Source organism: Notolepis coatsorum, assembly GCF_963971535.1.
Source record: "Notolepis coatsorum genome assembly, chromosome: 4".
In the NCBI taxonomy this organism is placed as follows: domain Eukaryota; kingdom Metazoa; phylum Chordata; class Actinopteri; order Aulopiformes; family Paralepididae; genus Notolepis; species Notolepis coatsorum.
The window spans coordinates 111965171-111984706 of NC_140168.1; the positions used below are offsets into that span (position 1 = coordinate 111965171).

At 42.9% G+C, this 19536-nt stretch overlaps 1 protein-coding gene across 2 annotated transcripts in view; it reads right to left on the bottom strand.

Annotated features, from left to right (window-relative positions):
• The window catches only part of LOC311227791 (phospholipid scramblase 2-like), a 91737-nt gene extending 73594 nt beyond the window's left edge, over nt 1–18143 (bottom strand). The window contains exons 1-3 of one of the 2 annotated variants that reach the window (XM_084313602.1): nt 17891–18143; nt 17599–17636; nt 14535–14623 (exon numbers count right to left, since the gene is read on the bottom strand). In XM_084313602.1, coding sequence (XP_084169728.1) covers nt 14535–14547 — 13 coding nt within the window. In that variant the 5' untranslated portion in view covers nt 14548–14623; nt 17599–17636; nt 17891–18143. Of the gene's footprint in view, nt 1–14534; nt 14624–17598; nt 17746–17890 lie in introns of those variants that run through there. The other variant, XR_014619624.1, reaches the window with a different exon arrangement.
• Between the last annotated feature and the right edge of the window lie 1393 nt (nt 18144–19536).

The following is a 19536-nucleotide window of genomic DNA, read 5'->3' on the forward strand; positions in this document are numbered from 1 at the left end:
CAGCAGATCTGCATCCCCGGCGGACAACGGGTTCAACTGATCTGGACCAGCGTGACCAGAACCAGTCCCGTGCCCTAACCACGCCGACATGCCTACTCCAGGAGAAGGGCAGATATGCGTGTCGATCTTAACATGAAAAGAAGGCGCCACCCAGACGTTCGGACGAACCGCGCCTGGTGGCTCACCCCAAGGGCGTGAGACCCCACCACATATGTTCAGATCCATCCCGTCATCATCCCCCAGACATGAACGAGAATCCGTCGACAACCCACCCAGGTCATGGGATGTGGTCGTCGGAAGAGGAAAAACCCCCATCTCAGTTGCTTTATAAAAACGCTGTTTCAACCACAAGCAACCAAGGCGTGCCAGTCAATCGCCTGTTTACAGCGAGCTAGCACTATACGTGCGTCGGGACACACCCCCATCAATGAACAGGCTAATTAGACCTGTCATTGAATCCCCAAGGCGCCCAGGGGAACGACAAGAGGGGTGTGACACTCCCTAACTCCAACACTTCTGGAATAGAAAGAAGGAAGCATCAACAGTATGTATCCCAGTCTACACAGCCGGGGTAAAAAATTTTCACATTTTTACATCCCACCACCCTCCCATAGGAAAGAGACGGGGATCCCCAGAGAGACTTCCCACGCGAGCTGTACAGATTGAAAAGAATATATTGCACCTTGAGCCATGTAAAAAACTGGTTTTAGGGCCTCCGGGGAAGAGGCACTGAACCCATACACACTCAATAAACGAATTGAATCGAATATACATACAATAGAAAAGGACCCTTCTAGAGGGTCCACTCACTTTGACAATATGAGGAGGAAGGCTCTGTACTCTGATGGAGGCTTCCTCACATGGAAGAAGGAGTCCGAACTCACAGAAGGCCTGAATAGGCGCTTGGTGAGGAGGAGCCCTGACCACCCCCCCTGAAAACAGATCCATCACATGGACCTGAACAGCACACGGAAGTCCTACCAACAGAGACGCGCACGGTGACGTACTCTATGGCGGGGGAATTCCTGCGGTGCACACGCCCAATATACCAGGCCGTGGGACCAGGAACTCCCTCCCCCCCCCCCCCCCCCCCCCGTAACGTGCCGAACCGCCACGTGACGGGAACCTTGAAGGACAGGGGGTGTACCCCTGACCGACAGAACAATGGGGAGAGGAAAGGTTACCAGTTCACCCCTTTACGACCCCACACCCATGATACGATGTAACGACAAAAAGAGAATATGACACAGTCATAGTCAGCTCTATGAAGCGTTTCACAGCTCCACACAGCGCATGAGCTAACCTGCTATCTGATTTTTACTAAGGAAAAACACAGAATAGAGAGGGCTCTAAGAACCCCGGTCCAACATACACATGTGCTTCTGTGGCCAGTACAACCCAGTTGTAGGTCACATGACACACACAACCCATCATCACCTACAAAAAATGGCAAAAACACTCAACAGAGGAACGCCGTTTTTTTCACAATGAGAGAATACATCATTCTTGATTAGTATCGACCACAGGCCTTGCTAAGCACACATGACAGCAACCAAACCAATTTCCCTTTAGGAAATAAGTTTCTCCAGCAGATTTAGCACAACCTCAGCAATCAAGCTAAGAGTTACATCGTATCCCTACCACACAAAAGACACAATTAATGCACAACATGTCTGACAGGAGGATGAAAAAGTCCCCAGGGAACCGGGGGGGAAACACAATCCTCCTATTTTACCCTCAATACGGCCAGTTAAAACAGGAAAACCTGTTAATGTGTGAACACACTGTTCATTGTCATTACAGTCTGAGAAAGAACATTCTTTTACTCACTTGTCACCAAGCATAGCTTCATAGGTTAGTTACCTTAGTTGTGAGCATATAAACACCATGATGTTTCTCACACAACAACCAGATCCGATTTGCACGGAGAAGCTAACTGCCAGTGACAAAAAACAGCTCACACATAACCCGCAACGTATCCTAAATGCATTGCAACAACACACGTTTTGGGAAAAAACACCGTTATTCACAATACACTTAGCAAAGTAAAACCAGAAGACGTGTTATGAGGTCTGGTCAACCCCGTACCTACCCGGAACGCAGATCAGCGAAGTGCAGTCACAGACACCGTAGGAAACACAGCCGCTCCTGTGTTGTCCGAACTGGGTAGCGTCACCGCCCCAACCCGTACTACAGTCCCCCGTTGATGCAACCTTGCCGTCCAGGCTCAGGGCAGGGTCGACGAAACATCCCCTGTCAAGGATGACGTCGCGGTCAAGAGTGTAAAACATGTTAAAATCAAAGCACGTTCAACAGAATAGCCTAACGACGCACGCGATCAGAAGCGAGCTCACGGCGGCGCGCGAGAAGCTAAGCTACCCCGCGCCAGCCATGGCCCATAGCAGCAAGCTAACGTTACCTAGCGACCACGACATGCTAGCCCCGCAGCTAACAGCTGACTGGCTAATAGTAGGCCCTAAGCAGGCCATGCAGCGATCCAGCAGGCTAACGCAGCAGTTAACAGCTGACTGGCTAACCGTAAGCTATGAACATGTAAACAATGACATAACACTCACCCAGACAGGCCGCCGTTCTGAACCTCTCCTCACTTTTTAAGAGAAAAGAGAAAACAAGATGTCAACACCGCTTCACAACGGTGACTTTACCACATCCGACGGAATCAGCACAGTACCAACTGGCCTGTGTAGCTGACTTTGAACATGAATCTGCCGCTATCGCACATTACATGCACATATCCCCTCGTGAAGGAATACTCTCATTTGGATATGAAAGATGGGGCCTTAACACGGTGACAGAGAGAATCCACTCGTCCAGAACACACAGGGATCACCAGTGTCAATGGTCGTGGCCCACTAGTTAAAACTATAATGGTCTTCAGACCAAGGCCTTCCGTCGCCTAGGTGGCTAAACAAAGGACCCTAGCCTGGGGCCGGTTTCCATAAACTTTGTCAAGTAGCCCCCATAGCACTAACAGACAAGTGGAGCCCGCCAGCAAACACTACTCACCCAACCTGGAACGCACCGCTTCTCACAACAGCGGCATGTCCGACAGTTCAGCTGTGGCCTGACAGGTTTCACCCCAACAAACACAGCAAGGAACTGCAGTTGAGAAGCATGCAGCGGCGTGCTCCCAATACGAAAACCGGTGGAGGGTTTTTAGAATGATCATCATCTTCCAGACACTCCAGTACGAAGACAATATCGCCGTATTTTCTCGAAAATAGTGAGAGAGAAAATAAAGATATGATGTCAACGTATCCTTGTTTCCCAAAGCTGCTCCTAAACCTTTCTTCCATCATGGTGTCAAGTGTGGGGATCTACCGAGGCACTTCTTCCTTGTGGTGAAAGCGAGAAGGAGGAGAGTGGGTGGCCCCACCCCTGCTTATATGGGTAAGCTGATAGGGGTGTGGTCAGACAAATATTGGGATTAAAGGTACATTGTGGTCTTTATTCAGTGCGCGTGCACGTATGCGAGATAGTGCAGAGAGCGATGCCGAGCGAGAGCGATACGATACAGAACATACTATAGAAACCAGTAACAGGTTCAAACGGTGCTGTAAAGCACCCACCATCAAACACCTATTTATTTGTTTATTTGTAGTGTGTTAGTTATTGACCATATTCACACGGCAGCTATTCTGTTCATGTCAGGTTGGGATTCCTTTCAGGTGGGAACAGGGTGAGCATGACATGAGAACAAAACACCCGCTGTGTGAATATGGTCGTCAAGGGGTGTGCATTCTTGTACGTTGGTACAATTACGTTGGTACTACAGAGCACCGTGTCACGTTATATCAATCCGTGCCACATTTTGGTACCTTGAGCGCTGATAGATTAAGACCTGCACAGTTAGAAAATAAACCAAAATCCAATGACGTGCAATTGTCATTTCATAATAGACACAGACCAGCGCGGACCTTCCCTTTTAGAAGCCATGAGATCTAGCTCTTCAGCCCTGCGCTCGACAGCCCTGTGACAACTCCTCTTTTAGAAGCCATGAGATCTAGCTCTTCAGCCCTGCGCTCGACAGCCCTGTGACAACTCCTCTTTTAGAAGCCATGAGATCTAGCTCTTCAGCCCTGCGCTCGACAGCCCTGTGACAACTCCTCTTTTAGAAGCCATGAGATCTAGCTCTTCAGCCCTGCGCTCGACAGCCCTGTGACAACTCCTCTTTTAGAAGCCATGAGATCTAGCTCTTCAGCCCTGCGCTCGACAGCCCTGTGACAACTCCTCTTTTAGAAGCCATGAGATCTAGCTCTTCAGCCCTGCGCTCGACAGCCCTGTGACAACTCCTCTTTTAGAAGCCATGAGATCTAGCTCGACAGCCCTGTGACAACTCCTCTTTTAGAAGCCATGAGATCTAGCTCGACAGCCCTGTGACAACTCCTCTTTTAGAAGCCATGAGATCTAGCTCTTCAGCCCTGCGCTCGACAGCCCTGTGACAACTCCTCTCGCGAGTCACACTGTTTCTATGTGCAGTGCAAACTCCGCGAGCAATGGGTCCAATGCGTTTAACATGCTTTACATCCTCGCCATTCCTGTACGTCTCTCTCTCTCTCTCTTAATGATTTTAAGTAGCCAAACGTTACACTATAATAACTAACTGGATAGTTGATGATAAACATTTAACTTAATTAGCTGAAATATTCTAAGATCATTAAGTCTGCTATAAGCCGGGAGCCAGCCAGGGTGGCGCACCAGGTACAGCGCCAGGTACAGGTTCGACTCCCGGACCCGGCCACCTTTAGCCGAATGTCTTCCCCCCTCTATCCTCCCATACTTCCTCTCCCTCTCTGCCGGACTGCCCAGAGAAAAACAATAAAAATCTACCAAAAACATAATAATAAAAAAAAAATTGTAAGTCTGCTATAAGCCATTCTCTGTGTGTGTGTGCGTGTGCGTGTGCGTGTGCGTGTGCGTGTGCGTGTGTGTGTGTGTGTGCATCCCATCTCTAGTCTTTGGAAAGACCAGATGAAGTCAGAGGAGTTTGGTACTGTAGTATTTACTGAGTTTGATAGTATTATACGTTGATATTTAAAAATAATAATAATTAAAAAAAAAAATACATAATAAATGTATACATGATCATGCAACATAAAATAAATGGTTGTAGGAACAGTTTGGGAGAGGGGGTTTTAGTTTGTGTGGTGCGATAACAATGTTGAAATTGAGAAGTTTAGACTTAGTTTTACAACTGAAATAATTTTTTTTAGTTATAACTTATTACAGAGAGTAAAGTACCCGAAAAAAGGTACCGTTGGGTACCAGCATCGATCCCCAGGTACTGGTATCAGTTCAAATGTGAACGGTACTCGACCCTACTCACCACACCAAACACATTTTATTTATTATTATTAATAATTCACACACTATTATCCATTTCATTAGTATGTCACTAGATTAGATTCCATCCACCTCTTTTTATCGTATTTGAATTTGTACATCAGAAAACCTGAATGGAAATGAGGAGAAAAGGGGGCGAGATATCAGAAAGCAGTCTTCATGCTCGGCCGATGTGGATCATAGAGAGAAGACGGAAACAAGATGTCTCTCTAATAAATGATGAAGTGTCAGGGACAGATGCCTCCGCTTTCTGATGCTTAACCCTTTCACTGCCGCACTACCAAACGGTTAACCCTTTCACTGCGACAATACACAGAAGGTTAACCTGGTAACCTTCTGTAGTGTGGCAGTGAAAGGGTTAAAGGAACATGATGGGAAACGTGCTCATCCTCTTCTCCAGAGTCAGACGAGAAGATAGACACCACTTCCCAATCTGTGTGTTCAGTAGAAAGCTATCCAACTGCAAACTAGCCTAGCTTAGCACAAATGAATGGAAGCGGATATGGATCAGCTAGCCTAGTTGCTGGCCAGAAAACACCTCTCCTGGTGTTTGAAACTAGGCTAGTGGTCCATATCCGCTTCCATTAATTTGTGCTAAGCTTTATGACAACTCCCTGGCCATAAGTGTTGGTTGTTGTTGTGTAGTATATTTTTATTAAGGCTGTCAATCGATTAAAGGGGACATGCATTGCTATTCCTTGCACTATTTGGGCAACTTTACACAATTCCTGAGAGTCTATGGAACACATCAGAAAGGTTTTTTTTCAAAAAAAATCATTGTTTTATATTTTTTATAAAGTACTCAAAAGCATCATTTTTTGGCTATTATTGGATGGGCTCCGCCCATAAGCGCTTTCAGTGACAGTCACCCACACAGCGTGATACATACGAGAGAGAGAGAGAATGAGCAAGCGAGAGAGAGAGAGAGAGAGGGAGAGAGAGGGGAGAGATGCGTCCCCGACACACACGCAGTCAAGTTTGTGTGTGTGTGTGTCCGACGAGGGAGAGATGGCGCACACACATTTACACACTTCTGCAGTCCCTCCCGCCGTCCCTCTCTCTCTATCTCTCTCTCTCTATCTCTCTCTCTCTCTCCCTCTCGCTCGTTCTCTGCCTGTCAAACCCCGTTTGAGGAAGTGTCGGGTTACACTGCACTACAACCATAGAGGGGGCGTTACTGCAGATCAGTACCCTATTCACGTCAGGAATACCGTCAAATCAGAACGGCTTAGTTTTATTATTTTTTTATTATCTTTTTTCCCCCCTCCTTTTTCCGATTTTTCTCCCATCCCACTGTTAGTCGTTATGCCAATTCCCAACCTCCTTCCTGGTTGTTGCCCCCCCCCCCCCCCCCCCCCCCCCCTTTACTGTTGGTCCGGGAGGCCGGAGACTATCACATGCTTTCCTCCGACACATGTGCAGCCAGCCGGCAGCCAGCCTGGCAGCGCAGACTCTCACTGGGAGAGTGTTTGATTGATTGATTGATTGATTGATTGATTGATTGAACATTTTATTAACAGATTGCAGAATGGGTACAGTACAGTACAGCTCAATACATACAATTGTTAAGGGGATGCAGACCAGAGAAAGACTTTCGTCTTGTTTACATCAGGGTCCCCCATTTTCAATTCATCATAACATATATGACATACAGGGCTGTACGCTAAGCTTTTTCACTAGGGGCACACTTGCCCCTAAATGAGAAATTTAGGGGCAAAAAATATTTTTTAGTGGCACATTTTTTAATAACAATTTTACCATTATTAAAAAAATATGTTCCTCCTGCCTCATTACTGTGGTCCCTTTATTTAATATTTAAGTGCGTTTGTTTTCAGGTTTGTATCTTTTATAATGAACCAACTGAGAAAGTGTGTAAATCACTAATAGAACAAAAACAACAAACTGTGTGTGTGTGTGTGCGCGTTTGTGTAGTGCTCCTTGAATGAGATCATCACAACACACACACCATTGCATTAATCAGGAGGACAAGAAACTCTGCATACATTTGTTTCACAATGAAAAGTGCTTTAGAAATCAAATTAATTGTTATTATTGTAAATAACCCCATGAAAGGTTTATTATTTGTATGGGTAATTACCTGCTTCATATTTGTGATGTTACTGGTTTCAGTGTGTGCCTAAAGTGATCAATGTGTTGGGCCGTTTATAGAGATCTATGCCAATTAATGTTTATGTATATCCGGGACTTTTTTTTATAAGAATTGAGAGGTATTTGTATATGTGACCTTTATTTTGAAAACAGTGTTGCGACGCAACCTTATTTACATTTGCGCTTTTGACAGTGAAATGTTCAGTCCAACTTAGCTAGAAGGAAAGACTAATAAAAAAGGTTTAATTGACCCGTATGAGGCTCTTACGGTAGGACTTTATAGAAGTGGAATGTAATACTATGCAAAACGAGAAATAAACAGTGATTTTACCAGCAGTAAAGTTGCAAGCCACTTTCATTTCATATACGGGAACTGACAATTATTAGTATTATCTTATTTGCATATTGTCTCATTATTAGATAGATAGATAGATAGATAGATAGATAGATAGATAGATAGATAGATAGATAGATAGATAGATAGATAGATAGATAGATAGATAGATAGATAGATAGATAGATAGATAGATAGATAGATAGATAGATAGACGGTATGGTCTAAAATTTATATCACGGTATAATTTGAAGGCAGGCTATATAAAGAATGACATCCTCAAGGCATGTCGATTTATAATATTTTAACTTAAAACTAGGCTACTTTTGCATATACAGTCATTATATTCCAAATAAAATAAGTCCAGAGTCGAGACTCCGTGCTGCTCCCAACGAATCCCAATAGTATGCAACTGCAGAGCCGCAGAGCAGGGGCGCTTTCAGGTCCGGTCACAGGCCCGCTCAACAGCGCCCCCACCCAACGGCTGAATTGCCAATGGCTGAATTGGAATATTGCACTGTGCAGGCAAAGCTGTCCAGCTCTGCGGCTCTGCAGCTGCATGCTTCTCGTAAAATCCAGCATCCAGCTCCCGCTGCCCAGCCGTCGTTATCAGAACACTACACACATATCATAATGTTCACAGCAAACTGTAGTTGATCACCGGGTATGTTTTATTAACGTAGAATAATTCATATAAGAAAAACGATAGGGAAATCTCTTACCTTTCTCCACTGGTTAAAAATGCCAGGAACTTAAATTGAAACTTGTACACTGTACAACTGAACAAGCAAAACTGTACATTGGAATATTGACAAGACCATACTTGGTCATTTCCTGTACATTGGGGGGGGTAATGTGTAACGTGTGGAAGGTCCCTCCAGATCCTTCCCTCGCTGTGCAGGCGCCCCGACCGAACTGTAGGAGTCGCTGTTTACAACGACCAGGACCCACCCACCAGCTTTCCCACCCCTAACACTGCCAATTGTGTTAGTATGAGCGGCCAGCCAAGCTGGTAGCAACGCCGAGAGCTGGGCTCGAACCCAGCGTCTCCTGCGTTGGTGGCGAGTGCCTTGCCCACTACACCACCTAGCCACCCCCAGAACGGCTTAGTTGAGTGAGGGAAGATCTCGTGAACTCGAGACTAGACTGATGAGTCAATATGGTAATTAGAGACACAGACCCATTGATACTAACCCATATTGCTATACAACAATGGTAAATACTGAAAAGAGCCATTTATAATGCATGTCCCCTTTAAAATATTGAATAGAATAGAGTAGAATCTTTATTGTCATTGTTGGTACAATGAAATTTTGTTTGGAACATACTAAACATAAAATATAGCATGTGCAAAATAATAATGTCAATAATAATAATATAATAATATAGTATCCATGTCCCAATGTCCTCAATAATAATAATTAGGGCTGTCAGTTTATCGCGTTAATTAGATTAATTAATTACACAGCAAATTATCGCGTTATGAAAATTAACTCAAAATTTATTACAAAAACTTTTTTTTTTTTTTATATAATTTTCTTTTTATCTCATTCATTCCATAAGAATGTAGAATACACATTTACAGACTTTTTTTAATATGGTCCATTTGCATGTTCTTGGTATCTGTGGCTTGGTATCTATGAATCTCAGGGAATGTATTCCCAGTGTCAGAAATACTGTGGGCTAGATCCACAAAGAATGGATTGCACGGTGCAAGTTGCACCCTTACTTACAATTCATTATGAATTGAAAATGGGGGACCCTGATGTAAACAAGACGAAAGTCTTTCTCTGGTCTGCATCCCCTTAACAATTGTGTGTATTGAGCCGTACTGTATTGTACCCATTCTGCAATCTGTTAATAACATTTTCATTCAATCAATCAATCTGCGCTGTGATTGATTGAATGGACATTTTATTTTGAGTAAATTGTAATGAACCAAATGAGAATATCAATTTTTTTTCTTCGACTGTGAATAACACCATGCTCAAATTGACCAGACCTGAAAAATCTAAGCAAATTAATAGATGGAAGATCATTAAACAGAAGGTTTTGTAGATACAGTACTGAATTCTGCCATCCGGACACATGCAATTTGAAATATGATTATAGAATATAGAATATCAGGCATAAAATGGTTATGGGATTAAAATGCGATTAATTAGATTAATTAATTACAAATTAGCGCCTGACAGCACTAATAATAATATACCATCAATGTCCCAAGTGCAATAGTGCTAGTGCAAATAAATAAATATTACAGTGATAGTCCAGTGAGTTAATGGATGGAGGGGGGGGGGGGCGTTGACTTGCAATGGATGAAATAGTGTATAGTGCAGCAATGCAAGTCCGGTTCACAGTTATTGTTGTAATGGAGAAGTGGGAGTTATGTCACCGGGGGTTGGGGGGGGGGGGGGGGGGCGAGGGGGGGGGGGGGTGCGGTGCGGCAAGTTGATGTTGATGGTTGAGCAGCCTGACAGCCCGTGGATAGAGGCTGTTGGTCAGTCTGCTAGTTCCGGACTGGATGGATCTATACCTTCGACCAGAGGGCAGCAGTTGAAAAAGATGGTGTGCTGGGTGGTACTGGTCCTGTAAGATGTTATTCACACGACGTAGGCAGCGGGAGGTGATTAATCCCATGATTGTCCATAGTTAACTCGTGATTAATCGCATATTTTTTATATAATATAAACCAAAAGGACTCATGTTTACCCTATTGTAGTTGAACAGCTGTTGGGGTAGCGATGACCTCACATGACCTTTTGTTTACATTCCTAACTTTTAGAGTTCACCTACGTGTTTTAAGGATAAGTGTTTTACTGATCTGTATCTATCATAAGGAATTCCCTAAGAAAGGGCAAAGGGACTGAACAGCCATTATCTGTATGACTGTAGGGGCTGGTTTGTTTGGCTCAGAGGTATAAAGAGGAGACCAGAGCGTTCGACAGCAGACGACTCCAGAGAGGTTCCACGTCTCGGCCAGAGTGTCTCGTCATTTGTTAAAGGGGGACTATTTTACTATTTCTTTCACTATTTGGGCACTTTTACACAATTCCTGTGAGTCTATGGAACACCTCTGTAATATATATATTTTTTTTATTCATTGTTTTGTATTTCTAATCAAGTCCTCAAAAACAGCATTTTTCTACCTCAAGATCTCCTCTCCGTTTTGAGCCTGGGCTCCAACCACAATGGTTGCACCTGGTTCGCCTGAACATTATCATGCAGCAGTGTCTCTCTGACATCACAGATCAGCACATGTTCAGATGACTCAGTTCAGTGAGGGTGAATATTGTGAGAGGAGAATTGGAAGAATGCGCCAATATGAGAATTTTGAGACATAGATCATATTAATACAAGTTCACATAGCTAGGAAACAATGCTAAACACTCAAAAAGGCCATTTATAAGATAGTTCCCCTTTAAAGATGCTTTTTGGTGTCTTCAATAAACTTTTGCTGACGCGCACCAACGGAGTGCGACGGTTTTTCTCTCTCTACAGTTGTTGCGTGTTGTAAAATATCACACAATCACCACTTCCTTTTCAACATAAAGACACCACACCAGTAGATATTTGTTCTGCTAATATTATATATAATATATAACTAACAACAGATGGAACAAGTCTCTCTTCCTCACTGCATATACTGTACTAAACCCGTTTCCATACAGCGGGCAAATAGTTGGAAAAGGAAACTTGCCAGTCAAATTGCACACAACTAAAATACTAGCCTTCTGCTATGTGGAAAACCTCAAAAAAGGGAAACTGATATTTTCCCGTCACCACTGTAGTGCTGTCTTTGCATTACCTCTGTCCTCTAGTCTACAACGATCAGTAAACTACAGGGGTATTTTTTTGTCGATAGTCAGACAAATAGTCAATCGTATGACTGCCACAGCTGAGGTCTCTGTTTAAAAAGATTCTCATGTTGTCAGCCAACATAAGTTCCCAAAAGACCTCAGAAACCATTTAGTATGTCGTTAATAGGGATGGGTCCCAAATCCGGTACTTTTAAGGGTACCGACCGAATCACGTTGGTACTACCGAGTACAGATTCACGTGAGATCCTCCGGTGCCACATTTCGGTACTGTAAAAAAAAAGAAATATATAGTATATATATTTTTTTTTTTAAGTCCGATGACGTCAAAGTTCAGTTTACCGCGAAGCGAAACCTATGAAGTGTGCCGCACGTTCACACGCACAATACACGCTTACCTAGGATTTTAATTGATTCAACAACAAAGCAGTCGGGGCAATGGCAAGCCGAAAACGGTCGCAAGTGTTGTTACACTTTACAAAGCTAGATGCAGACAACTGAGGTAGGTAGATTACATTTTTAGAGACTAAAGTACCGAAAAGAGGTACCGTTGGGTACCGGTATCGGTTCAAATGTGAACGGTACCCAACCCTGGTCGTTAGTGGTGAGTGTTTTACAGGTTATACTCATCAAGAATGTACAAGAAACGACAGGACAGCCCTTAACCATATTCACACAGCGGGCGTTTTGTTCTCATGTCATGCTCAGGTTGGGATTTCTTTCCACCCTGTTCCCACCTGAAATCCCAACCTGAGCATGACATGAACAAAGTAGCTGCCGTGTGAATGGTTGCAGTTAGGATGGGAAAGGGTTTTCAGTTAGGGCGGGAAAGGGTTTTCAGTTAGGGCGGGAAAGGGTTTTCAGTTAGGGCGGGAAAGGGTTTTCAGTTAGGGCGGGAAAGGGTTTTCAGTTAGGGTGGGAAAGGGTTTTCAGTTAGGGTGGGAAAGGGTTTTCAGTTAGGGTGGGAAAGGGTTTTCAGTTAGGGTTAGAGCTGCCGCGGTATTGATTATTTCCTTACCGCACAAATTTGCAAAATATTTCCTACCGCCGCGGTTTTTACCGCACGCACACAAAAAATTTAAAAAAAAAAGTTTGAATGCATTTTTTTTTTTAGTAGTAGTCTACTCTTTATAGCATATAGCCTGCCTCTAGTCTAAATGTCTATCTTTAGAGGATGACTTTGCAGCATGAATATTGTTTGGGATTCGGCAAGCACGCATTAGTTATTGAAAGTGAAACACGGATGCGCAGTTCACTCGGTGTCGCGGGCAGGGGTGGTTACCCCTAACCCCCCCGACCCTTTCTTATTATTATTACTATAAAGTTACTACTTTATAATAAAGGCATTCGTTTTGTGGCATTGACATTATATAGTTATACGTTCAATAACATCAGCGTATTTACCGGACCATAGCAAGCAATACTCTATTCATATCTCAGTTCCTTTCTTTGCTCAGAGCGTGCTGAGTTGTCCCATTCTGCGGTCTGTTAATAAAGTTTTCAATCAGACAAGTGTATAGAACGAAGGGCTTTTATTATAACATTCGTTGCAGACAGTAAAATCATTATGTCTCGTTTAGTACTCCTGAGGCGCGATGTTAGTCCACTCCGGCGGAGAGTTAAAGCTAACGTTATTAGCCGTGTTGTGATGATCTGACATTCAGGACGTAAAAACGTGTGACGCGTCTCTCTTCTGACCAATCAGTGGTCTGCAATGTTTCACGTGACTTTTCTGGTACCCAATAGGGTCGCTTGGAACCTCGATAGACGAGTAGGGTATATCTGCAGAGCCGCAAGCCCAACGAGAGGAGGGTAATTTATTATTATTATTATAAAAAACAGCGGTGACGCGGTATTCAGCCTACTCTGCGGTGGCCGTGATGTAACAGCGATACCGCGGTAATGCGGTAATCGCGGCAGCTCTAGTTAGGGTGGGAAAGGGTTTTCAGTTAGGGTGGGAAAGGGTTTTCAGTTAGGGCGGGAAAGGGTTTTCAGTTAGGGTGGGAAAGGGTTTTCAGTTAGGGTGGGAAAGGGTTTTCAGTTAGGGCGGGAAAGGGTTTTCAGTTAGGGTGGGAAAGGGTTTTCAGTTAGGGTGGGAAAGGGTTTTCAGTTAGGGTGGGAAAGGGTTTTCAGTTAGGGCGGGAAAGGGTTTTCAGTTAGGGCGGGAAAGGGTTTTCAGTTAGGGCGGGAATGGGTTTTCAGTAGGGATGTCCGATATTATCGGCCGACCGATATTATCGGCCGATATCGGCAGTAAAATGTGATATCGGAAAATATCGGTATCGGTTTAAAAACAAACAAAAAAACAATAACAATATTTGTTATATATATATCCAGTGAAATGATTAGTTACCTGAAATTATTCAGTTTTTTGGACGGGGAAACCCTGCATATATCGGTATCGGTTGATATCGGTATCGGAAATTAAGAGTTGGACAATATCGGAATATCGGTATCGGTAAAAAAGCCAATATCGAGCATCCCTAGTTTTCAGTTAGGGCGGGAAAGCTTGTGTCCCACCTCTTGTAGTTTCCATCAAATCTCACAACAGCTCTCCATCCCCTGAACCAGACTGCGGACCTCTGGGGACAGAGCTTTCAGCGTGGCAGCTCCCACCCTCTGGAACTCCCTCCCTGCAGAACTCCGCAACGCCCCAACTCTGGACTGCTTCAAATAACTCCTCAAAACTCACCTCTTCAACATGGCCTTTGACCTCTAGCTTCCTATATTTGATGTTGTGTGTCTGTCTACCATGTTTGTCTCTTGTCTGTTATTGCCCTATGTAAAGCGACCTTCATGAAAGGCGCTATATAAAACGAAGTTATTATTACAACACACAATTTTTTTTTAAAGTTGACTTCTACCCACAAACATTTGTTAGGAGAAGCGTTGGAGCCGTCTCTACTCACCAGGAGCTGACATGGTGAGTATCTCTGGACGCAGAGGGGAGGGAGGCCACGCTGTCTCCCTTGTCCACTCCCCACGTTGCTATGAGAACCTAGAAAAATTAGAGGAGGGGGCTATAATAATTATTATTGATCATTATTTTATGATATGGGGACTATTCATTTTCAACCCTGTTATGGACACTATGAAAGTTGTCTGAATAGGATTATAAAATGTACTTGTAATGAACATTTTCCTGGCATGGCGATGATTCAGATGTCCCTCGAACCAATTAAATAATACACTGCAAAATTGCAAGCACTGCAAATACAAAGAATTACATAAAATCTCACACAGATACACACACACACAGCTTTAACACGGACATTATTACATTCAACACGTGGTATAAGAATGTTGATCAAATACAATTATTCATTTAAATAATTGGATAACTTCACAACCAAGATGTTCAAAACATCTTGTAATAGTTTTCTTTTGCCCAAGCCGATCGTTGCTCTACGTGTGGCGAATAATAGGAGAGCACGTGAGATTAAGAAATCATATTGTTGAAATAACAAAGATAATTTCCATCTTTATTTCATGTACCGGAGTCGAGTCGTTGAGCTTGACGACCACGATATAAATGACATGAAATATAGTTAGAAATGCAGCTAGTAGCCTGCCTGTTCCTGCACCCATGTTTACTTTACATTTACATTTAACTTTACATAAAGTCCTGTACGACAAGTCAGCAGGAAGGGCACAACTCTATCAGCTGAGTAACAATGTTCAAACAGTGCTGAAACTTGGGTGCTGCAGTGATGAGTGCACAGACATGAGATACATTAGTATAGTAGGAGGAGTGCACGGTAGTATAATGGGACAATGTACAGTGCTGTGCAGAAGACTTCTACATGTTACTTCCTGTTGATAATGTCACATAAGTATCAGTTCATTATATTTTTGAGGGAAGAATGATTTGTGTAACGGGGTCGAGGGGTTACTGAGGTACGGAACTAAATAATGTGATTTTATTGAATAATCATGAACTCATAGAGAGAAATAAAACATTACAATAAAAAAGCACAGATAGTTGTTCCTGTGAACGGCGAAATGTATGAACCTTTTTCTAATTGTATTAGTCATACCCCAAGTTTTATGATGAATTGAAAATGGGGGACCCTGATGTAAACAAGACGAAAGTCTTTCTCTGGTCTGCATCCCCTTAACAATTGTGTGTATTGAGCTGTACTGTACTGTACCCATTCTGCAATCTGTTAATAAACTTTTCAATCAATCAATCAAAGTACACTTTCATCGAAGGCCATGATGAGGGACATGACAAAATAGGTGGGGTGTAAGGCTGAGGCTGAGCCCGAACGTTCGAACGTTCGAACGTTCGTTCGTTACGTTGACATTCGGACTTTAATTAATAGGTTCGAACGTTCGGTGAAAAAAAAAAAAAAAGCAGGCGCGCGACGTTGAGGCGATGTGAAGCGGCGCGTCCCCCGAGTGCGCTCGGCTCAACCAGTGTGGTCTCTGCCGGGCTGTAGCTGGATACTATTGTCTCAACCAATGCAATAGAACCATTTTGATTGACAGGCGATTCTGCCAATTACGTCACACCGCTTGCACCCGCTTCTGCTGTTACCACCAATCGGCAAGCGTTTATATATTTTTTTACTTCCGGCAATACATTTATCTGCTTGCGAGACCGAGAAGCACAACTCCCCGCTGAGGAAGGATCATTAATAAATGAATGAATGAATGAATGAAGCGCGAGCTTCATGGCGGGAGGTGGTTGCGTTGTAAACAACTCTGGCCGAGGGCGGACGGGCGGCAGGCGTGTTGGGAGCCCGGCGGCACCCCGCCGGTGTCTCTCTGTCGTCCCCCGTTCCTAGGTAGACGGTGGAAGGAGCTGAGGCGCGCGCCTCTCTCCTTCCCGTCGACCAAGAGTGAATACCTGTTATTGAATGTGTAACACTAACTATATAACGCTAATGCCACAAAACGAATGCATTTGTTTATCTAGCCTCTTACGTGACTGCGGTGTGCAAGGGCTATTGTTTATCATAAGTAGGAACTTTATGCAGTACTCAGTAGCTTGTTTATTTTCTTCTGAGTGCTTTGTTTAATTACATGTTTACATGAACAGCCACCACTGTAAACAACATGTTTTTTCACCAATAGATTATGCAATGCCGCCCAAAGATTTACAAAAAACGAACGTTCGAACGTTCGTTCGGTAACCCTGGCGAACGTTCGAACCCTAAAAACAGGGTTCGGGCTCAGCCTTAGTGGGGTGTCACTGTCAACTGAAAAAACAAGATCATTTCTGATATAAAAATAAAATGTATGTGATTTTTTTTCTTCTTTTTTTTTACATTTTATTAAAAAAAGGGGACATTTTAATTGATATGAAAAGCTTTTTAAATATGTATATATATTTTGGTGACCCAATAGATAAAAAGGTCAGAGGGACTCAATGTGTACCGGTTTCGTGGAATGATCCCACTACTATTATTCCTAGTAAAATCCTGATTGTTGTTCACTGATTTGTTTACAACTAACTATGCAAGGAATTATGAGTCACTGAGTCCAATTTGCCTCACACTATGAAATAATGTAATTTAGTGACACACTGGGAAGACATAAGGAGCTCATTATTATCATGTTGTCCCTCATGCTGCCTGTTAGTCAGGGCGAGATGCAGGAGACTGGGTGCGGCTGTGTGGTTAGCTGAGGCTTATTCATACATACCAACAACATGCTACAAACATGTACAATATCACACTCATGTCAGGAGAGGTGGATGTTTTAAGTAGAATTGTGTTTACTGGCAATGAGTCAGTAACTAATGCTAATAATGAAACTATGCGGAAGGATCATTTCCAGTTTCGAGAAACACCAACATTCACACTGGAGGCGAAAGATAAAACAGAACAAACTATCATAAAATCTTTCAGGTCACAACTTTTCAAATTCACAGACCATACAGTAAAACCCTCACAACAACAACAACAACCCCCCCTACCTTGAAGAAGTACAAAAAATCTATATGAGAGAAATGGTCAAGAATCTTACCTCAAGTACTTAAGATCACCGTCTTCTGCAACAAGTACCTGTTACGGCAAACCATAAAATAAACAACTGGAGTTATAATAATAATAATAATAATAATAATCAACAGCGTTCTGTCGTCTTTCGCTGGTTCTTTGTGGAGAGTTTGCTCCCCGATCTAACTACAGCTCAGCCACTCCTCTTGATGTTCTCCTCCCACTAAATCATGTGTCGTCAAGTTTCCATGTACAGTAACTACATTAACATAATCGTGTAGTATCTTCTGATGTAATAATAATCACAGATCAATGTTTACCTTTTTGCAACGCTGTCGTCGAGTGAGGAGCAGAAACCTTGGCGCTTCTTCAGGCGACAATACAATCAAAACCCCACTTAGTTCCGACAGTCTAGCAGCCCATGGGTGTTATTCCAAGTATGTTCTAGAAATATTCCAACTGTCTACATTGGCACTACTGTACAATATATATCCACATCCACATGATCAAAAGCTGATGTACTTAAACGAGTTAAATCTTCAACAGCGACACCGACTGCGTCATGCACTGCTGTCGTGCCTGCCTTCAACCACCAGTGGGAGACAGTGACTCAATGTTTGCAAATGTTTTGCTCCTATTGATTGATTGATTGATTGATTGATTGAAAACTTTATTAACAGATTGCATAAAGGGTACAATACAGTACGGCTAAATACACACAATTGTTAACATCAGGGACCCCCATTTTCAATTCATCATGACATTTATGACATACATGACATACAGATATATAGCATGATATTTATGACATACACGACATACAGATACTGTATACAGTACTGTTACATCCAGACATTTATGACACACAAGATTGAAGATATACAAATATACAGTACTGTTTATGAGACGGAGATCCTAAAAAAGAAAGTATATACATTCGAGGGGGAAGAAACTGTACATTAGGAGGGGGTTTGGGTGGGTGGTTGGGGGGGTTTGGACATTTACGGGGGTCCAGTTTCGAATTGCAGCCTCCCGTAGGTGCTCTTTGATCTATGAGAACTGCTTTATGAACTAAACATAAAAATCATATTTAGCTTGACAAAGGCTGGGTTTAATCAGTTCTCTCCGAGTCTCATAGCTAGTTATTATCTTATCAACCATGCAGTCCCCCCCTCGCTACACCAGGACAAACAGCCAACACCAATCCATACTTGAACCACATTTAAATGCATTTGGGAAACGGGCGCCAATAACTGCAGCCAAACCATTATTTTCTTTTTAAGGGGAACTTAACCAAAAAACGATGTAAAATCTAATTAAATTAAATGTATTTGTAAAGCCCGAAATCACAAGGTAATGCCCCCATGGGATGTACAAGTCTTCTTTAAACAAGTCAAGAAGAAACATCACAATAAATCAGGAACAAAATCCACCATAAAATCCAAATATGCAACACTCCCAGACATACCCCCAGCGAAGGTAAGGAAAAACTCACTAAAAACCTAGCAATAGGAAAAAAGCACCACAGGCGATGTGGAGGAGAGAAACCTTAGATGGGCTGTTCAAAGGGGGATCCCCCAACTTGGATGTTCAAGTTCAAGTTCTTTAATAGTTGTCATACAGAAGTACAGAATACTTTCATACAAAATGCTTCTTACTGTTACGCTCCAGAGACTGTGCTAGACAAGATAGTATCAAATAACATAATAACATAATATAGCATGAATTTAGAAGAAGAAAAATGAGGTCACAGTGTTCGGTATAGACATATGTACAATGTTCTGAGTTACCATATAATATACAATACACAATACTATGCAGTGTACTAATGTACAGTACTATCTAGTGCAAAGCAGAAATGGGATGAGGTACAATTTTAGGTACAATTTACAGTAAGGTGTACGAGTTGTAGTGCAATCCTTCATCCATAAATATAAAGTGTGGGGAGTGGGTGCTACAGTGTGTT